At 42.3% G+C, this 9097-nt stretch overlaps 2 protein-coding genes across 2 annotated transcripts in view; one reads left to right on the forward strand and one right to left on the reverse strand.

The window, feature by feature from the left end:
• LOC102892454 overlaps positions 1-520 on the reverse strand; it is an 82519-nt gene extending 81999 nt beyond the window's left edge. Inside the window, 1 exon segment of the mRNA XM_015594724.2 lies at positions 418-520. Within this exon segment, the coding sequence (XP_015450210.1) occupies positions 418-480 (63 nt within the window). The 5' untranslated portion in view covers positions 481-520.
• Positions 521-651: 131 nt separating this feature from the next.
• The window catches only part of LOC102896461 (short transient receptor potential channel 2-like), a 31941-nt gene continuing 23495 nt past the window's right edge, over positions 652-9097 (forward strand). Inside the window, 5 exon segments of the mRNA XM_025051598.1 lie at positions 652-1192; positions 4880-5053; positions 6579-6720; positions 7532-7687; positions 8777-8955. Of these exon segments, the coding sequence (XP_024907366.1) occupies positions 5009-5053; positions 6579-6720; positions 7532-7687; positions 8777-8955 (522 nt within the window). The 5' untranslated portion in view covers positions 652-1192; positions 4880-5008.

The raw sequence follows: 9097 nt of genomic DNA on the forward strand, positions 1-9097 counted from the left end.
CTTCCCCGGTATCCCGTATACCCACTACAAACCTAATCAGAGTCCTCTCCCCTAGTGAAAATCCGATCTTCCCTTGCCTAAGTCCACGCCCCTCCAACTCCAGCTACCTTCTCAGTCCTTTAGTCCTACCATAGGGCCCCCAGGTAATAATTTTAAATCATGACACCCGCACCCTTCTGACTTCTCTCCCTGTCCTCCATCTCCACCCTTAAGGTTACTGCAAGTCTTCTATCCCCATGACCGTCTCCGAGTCCCCGAGTTCAGGGTACCTGAGCACCCTCTCCGCGCACCCGCCTTCCAGTTGGCTCTTTGCCTCTCTGGATCCCGTCTCACCTAGGAACCCCACTCCAGATACCTCCGCTCCCCTCCCAATCCTTAAGTTTCAGCCTGAGTCTCTCCTCGACTCTCAACTCCTACCTCATCCAGCTCCCGTTCCCCAGCAGCACCTCCTCCAACCTCCATCTCCACCACTGCCGCCATCTTCACAGCTCTCCCACTCCCTGCCCTCCCCGTGCGAGCCAGCTGCTTCCGCCGCTCAAGTGCTCCAAGCCAATCGCTGCACAGGCTCAGGCAGAGGGGGCGGGACATCAACACAGGCGGAGACCTGGCGGGGACTAAGAGACCGTCTACCTGCTACTCACTTAAAGGTCGAGGAGGGACGGTTCCCATGCCCTTCCAAGCTTCGGCAGGGGAGAGTTCTTGGAAGATGAGAAGTTGGGCTTGTCTTGTTTTCAAGTGCAAATATTTCCCCCATTCTCCCCTTTGGAGAACCGGAGAAGAGTCCCTAAACCATCAACTTTCGAGACGCTCCCTCACTCTAGGGTTCAAAGAGTGAGGCGTGCAGTCTAAGGACTATATTTCCCAGAACGCATTGAATCTGACCTGGAAGTTTTAATTCTGCTCTCTCGCCAGGAGATTTCTCTACAGAAAACGCACAAGTGTATATTACTGGCCACAGCACCTGCCTTCTTGCCTTGGTGGGAGTCATTTTTCAGAAATAGCGACTTCTTGAGGCCCCGGGACGAATTCCCAGGCTTCGAGAAGCGGAAGAGTAGCGCTCCGGGTCAGAAGGCGGAGGTCAAGGGCCGAATTGGCGGGAGAATGAGTTTGTGATCCAAGATCTGAGGCTGCGGTGGCTCTTCGAGGTTCATTGTCCCTGGTGAGGGGCGTTGGAGGGTTCTTGATGGGGAAGGTAATGACCAAAAGGGAGGAGGGGTGGCATCAAGAAAGTGGACAGTATAGTGCGTTCCAAAGAACCGCGGAAATAGTCGCGCAGCTTAGGCTTTAGAAGTTGAGAACTGGAGTCTTGGCATCAAAACTGCTGCTTAGGCTCTCACGTCTCTCGATCTACTTCACACATCTCGGTACTCTTTCCTACCTCACATACTGCGTCCCCAGTCTCTACCTTTTCCCTCATCCTATACACCTTATTCACTGTGCTGCACCCCAATTTATTTGTACATCTGGAGCAGAGACCTAGCAAGCCTGCAGCTCCTGCTTTCACGCCTTCTAGGCGTCCCCGTTGGATCTATTGGATGAACAAGGCTAGGATGACCTGTGAGCTCACAAAAGTACTAGAATGCCAGTCAACTGTATTTGGGGCTGTCAGGAAGTTACAGGGTAATACTTACACCATCTACAGCCATCTCACTTTCTTAAAATGAGAATTATTTTTATTATGTGAAACAATATAGAGTATTATGAACACCGTATACCCATCACCCCAAATTGATTATTGAAATGATCTATTTGCTTCCTCATTTTTTAAAAAGATGAAATACTGGTAAAAAATAGAGCTTATCTGTGTCTTCTCCTCTCAGACCAATTACTCTTTCATCCTCCCAGAAGCAACCATTATAATTAGTTGCGTATTCTCCCAGTCCATCGAAAAAATGTTATGTGTATTCACAAACTATAAGTATTGTATTGTTTCACTTTGTTTTATAATGAACATATGTGCTATTTTCTATGAATCTATAATTAATTATCTTTTGAGGGCCATCCATGTTTATGTATATTTACATCTAATTATTCTTTTAACTGTTATTTAGTAGTCCATTGTATAATATATAACATTTCATTTATCCATTCCTCAACTAATGGACATTAGAGTTTTATGGTTCTTGCTATTTGAAACATTGCATGTGTCTTTTTCTGCACATGTGAGTCCCTCTAGAACTGCATTCTTCAAATAAGTTAACTACTAGCCACATGTCGCTATTCTTGAAATGTAGCTGATCAGAATTAAGTTGTGCGGGAGTGTTTATGAGAGGGCCCATTTCCCCATATTATTGCCAATTCTTTACATTGTAGACTTTAAACACTTTTTCAGTCTCAGAGGAAGATGTATTTGTAATTTCCTTACTACCAGGGAGGCTGAGGATTTTTTATATGGGTTTTTGGTCATTCAGATTTCATCTTAAGTGAATTGTATGTTTATATCTTCTCTCCAGTTTTCTATTGGACTGCTCATCCTTTTCTTACTGATTTATAGTACTTAAAAATATACATTCTGAATACTATCCAAGTTTATATGTTATGAATATCTTCTTTTAGTCATTTGTATTTCAACCTTGTTTATATTACCTTAAATCATTTTTCATTTGAGTATAATTTTTAAAATACGTTATGAGGTAGGAATCTACTTTTATTTCTCTTGACATCGTGAACCAGTTTTCTGAGCACCATTTAATCATCTTTTTTTCTGACAGAATCATGATTCTGCTCTATCTTACAATTAACTTAACAGGTTGCAAATTCCCATTTATATGAATCTTTCCGGAATCTATGTGCTTGTTTCTGTAGACAGTACATTTTAATTATTGTGACTTTGCAATTTTTTTAAAGGAGGTTATCTTCACTGCTTTGAACTTTTTAGAATTGTCTTAGCAACTTGTGTCTCTTTATTGTTTGATGACTTTGTCATGTTCGCCAGAAACTTCTACTGAAATTCTGATTGGATTTCTATTGACTTAATAAACTACTATTTTCACTGGCTATTTATTTATGCCTACTGTATTTCAGCACCTCTCTGAGGTGTGGGAGATGATGAACATGACAAAAATCCATATCCTCTAAGTACTCACTTCTTAGTGGGGAGACTCACAGGGTAAACAAGCCATTGCCAAAAAACAAGAACAACATTGTATACTAGGGCAAGAAGGTTAGAAAGTGCTTAATCCTTGGAGAACTACAAGCAATTTGATAGAAAGTAATCTTGAGGAGCAAGATTGTATGTGTCCTATTCACCACTGTATATGTAGCACCTAATACTATGCCTGGTACCTACTAGACAACCCCCAAAATATTAACTAAATGAAATATCCAAGGTTGACAGCTTCAAGGTTTCAACCTTTCACATCAACTCACAAATGTGTACTGGGAGTTTCTTCAAAACAGAGAGCATATCTTACTTATTTTTATATTTCTAATATCTAGAAGAGAATAGGAAAAACTCGTGAATGTTCAGTGAGCTTCTATAGTGGGAATAATCAGCTCTAATTACTCTGGAGGCATAGAGAAATGACTCAGGACTCATCCTGCATTCTTTTCTTTTTGGAGCCTTTGCAGCATATTGAATGTGACCTGTGAGGAATGTCTGAACTTTAGATAGCGTTCACTAAGAGTTTGTTGCAGCAGTCTACCCTATTCTGAGCACTCCCTGAATGCTGGCTCTCTGGGGCTCAGTTTCTATGGTCATTCATTTAACAGACATTTGCTAATCTAGAACTATATATTTATCCCTCTTACACTGAGAATACAGAAATGAATCTGACATGAAGCCAGTCCTCCAAGAGCATATAATTGGTCAAGGGACATAAGACATATACCCAGATAATTCTAATACAGAATGGAGAGGGTGGAGCTATCATCTTGAGATGGTTGAACAGAGTAGAGTTGACAGTTAAGCATCAAAGATGCATTTGATTTGACAAGTGGGAAAGGGAAAGCATTCCAAGCAAAGCAATGGCATGAGCAAAGTCTTGGAGGTGGGAAAAAAATTGGGGGATGGGAAGGAAGCAAGAAGACCATTATGGCTAGGAGTATGTCATGGGCCATATTTAGGCGTCAGGTGGGTAACAAATGACTAAAATGGGCAAGGTATAAATATTAGAGAGAGATCCATATATAGACATTCAGGAATCATCTGGCCAACAATTTGTTGAAGCTAGATGATGGATGCATGAGAGTTCATTTACTAATATGTATATTTTTGCATATATTTAAAATATTCCATAAAAAGTTTACCAAAATACAAAGTACAAATACCCATATGCACTTTTAACATTAAATTAATAAACAAAACATTGATAGGTAAAATACATCCTCTGAGATGAAGCAGGAAATGTAGAGATCTACATTGTAGATGTTTGAGGGGCTGAGCTGAATTAATATTCATTATGAACCTACCATGTAGCTAGGAATTAGCATACATCAGGAAGCAAGTGAATAATTCTAGTAGAGGAGTAACTAAATGAAAAGCTAATTTAGGAAGATTTTATGGGAAGAAAAAAAGGGACTTGTATCATATATTTAGTTGAACATTTGTTGCACATCTTTGCTATGTGCCAGATTCTAGGGATATGAAGAAGAATGACTTAAGGCACAATCCATGCCCTTAGGAGCTCACCTACATATAAATCCAACATTGATATATTAACATATCTTTTGTACTTGCTGCTTATTGCCCTACAGTTGCATTCTAGTTGTTTGAGGTTTGTTGGAATCTCATCAGCTGGTCCAGATCTGGTCCCTGCCCACCATCCCCACCCAAGCCCATTATGGTCATCAAAAAAAGTCTGACTGACTGCTGCGAATAACTCCTATTACCAAAGAAACAGCCATGACTAGTTTATTTTTCTTTTGTTCTCTTCTTTAGGACTAACATGAGGATTCATTCTCTTCTGGAAGCCTACGGGACCAAAACAGGCACTGCCAAACTGGTGACAGAAGAAATCTCAGGAGAAAGCATTTTTGCCTTGTACTTGGGACAGCTGATAAGCCCACCATGGCTCCTGTGAAGATCAGCCACGTGGTATCTTATTCCTCTCAGGTATATTAATTAGCAGGTATGATTTTTTTTCTTGGTGACAGAAAGGAGTGAAAAAAATAGGAGACTTGGCTCCACTTTCAGGTAACTCCCAATCTAACAAAAGAGACATTGTCCCTTCTTTGAGAGTCCAGAGTTGAAAGGAGAAACACAGCTTTTGCCCTCAGGCTGTTCCCAAACCGATGCAGGACACATAAGAGAAATGTTCCCAGGAATTAAAGGTAAAGAAGGAAACAACCTCAGAATTGCACTCATAGTTTTGTGGGAGCTGGCAAAGCTATAGGACCAAAGTCTGTTCTGAGGTTCCCAGAAGCACAGTTTAGTCACTGTGTCATTGAGAACAGGCCAGGACACTCAAGGTCATCTCTGACCTGTGAGAATATCACCACCAGCAGCAAAGGTGATTTCAGCCTCCTCCCTAAAAGTCCACTTTCAGGAAATGCTGATTATCCCAATTATTAACACTAATCCATTGTTGTGATCCCTAAGGACTTTCCTCTTCTGTGTATCCCTATCCATTTACCCGCTCTCCCTGCTCTCCCCCTTATCCAAAAAAAAAAAATTACCCTTATCCTCTTTACCTACATGGTCAGCCTAAATTATTTTCTTCATAGTCTCAGCCTATGTTCTCTTACAAAATGTCAGAGAACATTAGCTGTCATCTAATATTATGGTTTTCAAACTGTACTATGTGGGGAACCGCTTCTAGAAATTGAAGGAAGATAGGACAAGTATGTCTCTAGGCTCCCCCAACCTGTGCTTTAACCAGAGACCTGCTTTCGTTTATTGAAAACACACACACATACACTTTATTATTAGACTTCAGTTAAAAGGAAGGATTTTGTTGCTAAAACAAAAAACAAGATTGAAAGCCACAAGTCTAGTCTCCCCCCTTTACTTATGGATGCAGAAATTTAGATCCAGAGAGAGAAAGTAATTTGTTCAAGGCCTTTCCACCAAAAAATATCTGACCTTCTGTTAGAATTGAGAAATTTCTATCTCAGTATTGCTGTTATACCCTTTGAACAAATTATTTCTAACCATCAGTTGTAAACTTAGAATCAAAATCTTTGCCTTTCATACATCATAGGGTTACTTTGGAGATAAATAAATGTCTGCGAAAACACCTTATAAATGAAAAGAAATAATATAGTTTGGTGGTTAAGAGCTCTGGATTCAGAAATCTGGAAGTCGTGGCTGTGATTGGTTACTTGGCCTTGTGACCTTGGGGAAGTTTCTGAACCTAAGCTTCAATTTATTGATCTGTTAACTGAGAAGCAATAACAGTAACCACCTAAAGTTGTCCTGATAATTAAGTGAAGTACTCTGGTAAATGAAGGAGAAGTAAATGGGGTCTGTAAATCCCTTACACATGGTAGCTGCATTCCTATGGACTCCCATCTAGTGCCTTTCCTATCATGTTAGGATGCCTGGAAAGATTTGGGAGTGTAGGGGTCTCTCATTCATGGGCACCCTTTTCTCCCTTGGGTTCAGTGGGGTTCCTGATTTTCTCCTCTCTCTGACTTAGGATCCCAAGTATCCTGTGGAGAACTTGCTGAACCCAGACAGTCAGAAGGGACCCTGGCTCAGCTGCCCTCAGGACAAGAGTGGGCAACTGAAAGCAGAACTACAGCTGGAAAGGGCAGTGCCCATTAGCTACATCGATGTGGGTGAGTGAGTTCTCTGGGGCTTAGGAACCTCTGCAGGAGAACATAGGAGTAACATTCTCCTCCAAATGCCCCTCCAATATGTCTCAATTCAGTCTGGCTGAGCAGCCTTAGTGGCAGCCTTCCCCTACCATGTTTGAGGGGGAAACGTGGCCCTTGTCCTCAGAGCAGGTATGCAGTATTGGCAAACTTAGGATTCCATTCATGTAGAATTCAGTACAAATGGCATTCTTTGAATTATACAAGATACCTGCCCTGCTTTGATCTCATTGGTCTGGGTGAAGCCTTCGGACATTGACATAATTATAAATGCCAACAAATAGAATCTATATATACCTCTGAATATCAGTGTCAGAAGGATGCTGGGGATAAACTGCAGGCTAATCGGGAAGACTGCAGGAGTTTATGAGTAGAGAAGCTTAGCCTTAGAATTCTCTAAATGCTAAGAGCTACCAGAGACCACTGGTCTCCACTCTGTCAGGACAGAGAGCGGTCAGGCTCCCTAGTAAGAATTTAAGAGAGAGAGAGTTTGGCACTGCCCGCCAGCACCAGAGGACAGGAGAGCAGCAAGTCTCTTCAGTCAGGGGAAGGTTTCTGGCTGGAAGGAACATGGCGAACCTTCACATTGTCATTTAGTGGGCTGAGGTCTCATCCCACTTTAGTTACTGGCTCACCGTTGTGCTTGACCTTTCTGGGCTTCCAATTAGCTCTAGAATGGAGGAATGTCCTCTTCCTATCTGATTCCCTTGTGTACAATCAGAGGAGCCCCTGTCATTCCATCACCCTTATCCTTCTCTCAACCTTTTGCCCCCAGGTAACTGTGGCTGTGCTTTCCTGCAAATTGATGTGGGCCGTTCTTCCTGGTCCCTGGACAGACCTTTTGTCACCTTGCTCCCTGCAACCATGCTAATGTCCCTAGCTGATTCAAAGCAGGGAAAAAACCGCTCGGGGGTCCGCATGTTTAAAGATGGTAAGGTGGGCAAAAGCACAAATGAGAAAGAGACTGAGGGAGAGAGATTATGAGAAGGAGAGCTGCAGTACTCTAGAGGGCTTTAGGAGCTGGCAGGTGGGAGGGAGCCTATACAGGGGTTTAGTTATATCTGTTGTGGGGACAGGGTAGTTAATGTTAGTATGTGACTTCTCCATGATGAGAATACATGATAGCTGGGGATAGTTATGAACTATGATTTATATTTACACATAACATGTGATTGTGATTTTGTGAAGCCTGATGTAGAACCCACATTTGTGATTAGTGTGTTTGTGTTTGTATAAGTGTAAGTGTGAATATATATGTTAGTCTTGGATGAATGTTTATATAAGTGATAGAAGACTATATGATGGTCATAGTTATGTAGCATATAGTGTTTCCTGAGTTATGGTCTATGCAAATCTCTGTGTTCACTAGAAATTGCAGAAGAAGCATAGGACCTGATTGCTGGCCTCGAGGGACTTAGGATTTGTCTGCGTTTAAATTGGAGGTGTTTGTAAAGTGAAGGAAAAGTGATATGGGAGGGGCATACAAGGTGGAAAAGATGAAGTACTGCTAAACAGTGCTGGGAATTGAAGGTGAGAAAGATTTGTAGTACTAGTTTGTGATAATGTGCGTGAATGTGCAGGACATGTAGTGCCATGAGGGAGGCCAAGGTCTCATGGTCCAGGAAGGGTTGATGTAGCTCAGCTAATCCATTGGGCAAGTGGACATCCCAGACCCCAACACTACAAGTATCTGCTGTAAAAATGAGACATTGATAAGGTCTCTGGAGAGGTGAAGAATAGGGATGTACTCACACTGGGAACAGTATGGAATTGTGACAGAGAGGAATGATGGTGTGAAGGCAAGGCACTGGGTCTAATAGGACCCCGACTGGCCTGCTTGGCACTGCCAAACCCTGAGCACCAAGGCCGGAAAGGTCAGTTACTGATAACCTCCATTCTTCCTTTTGTTGGTTACTCTACATAGTCCCTGTCTTTTCTTCTCCCCGTCAGTATTGGCTTTCTCTTCCTTTCTCCCACCCATTCATGTATTTCCTCTCCCTCATATTTTCTTTTCCTCGAGATGATTTCCTGGCTCCAGCTTCAGGTGAGTCATGGGATCGACTTCGCCTAACCTGCTCCCAACCCTTCACACGTTATCAATCCTTCGGCCTGGCCTTCCTGCGTGTGCGTTCCTCTCTGGACTCCCCAGATGACCCTGTGATAGATCCCTCAGCCCCTGTGAACTCTGGGCTGAGCCAGGTATGTACAAGGGTGGAGCAAGGACTTAATATTTCCCCATCCTTTTCAGTTTCTTGTTAGGAAATTGGTGCTTGATTAAGGAATAGACATATGCACACATACATTCAAACACAAACATGAACAGGTTTGCTGCCCTTACGGG

The sequence above is a fragment of the Pteropus alecto genome, unplaced genomic scaffold (assembly GCF_000325575.1).
Source record: "Pteropus alecto unplaced genomic scaffold, ASM32557v1 scaffold468, whole genome shotgun sequence".
NCBI classification, from domain to species: Eukaryota; Metazoa; Chordata; class Mammalia; order Chiroptera; family Pteropodidae; genus Pteropus; species Pteropus alecto.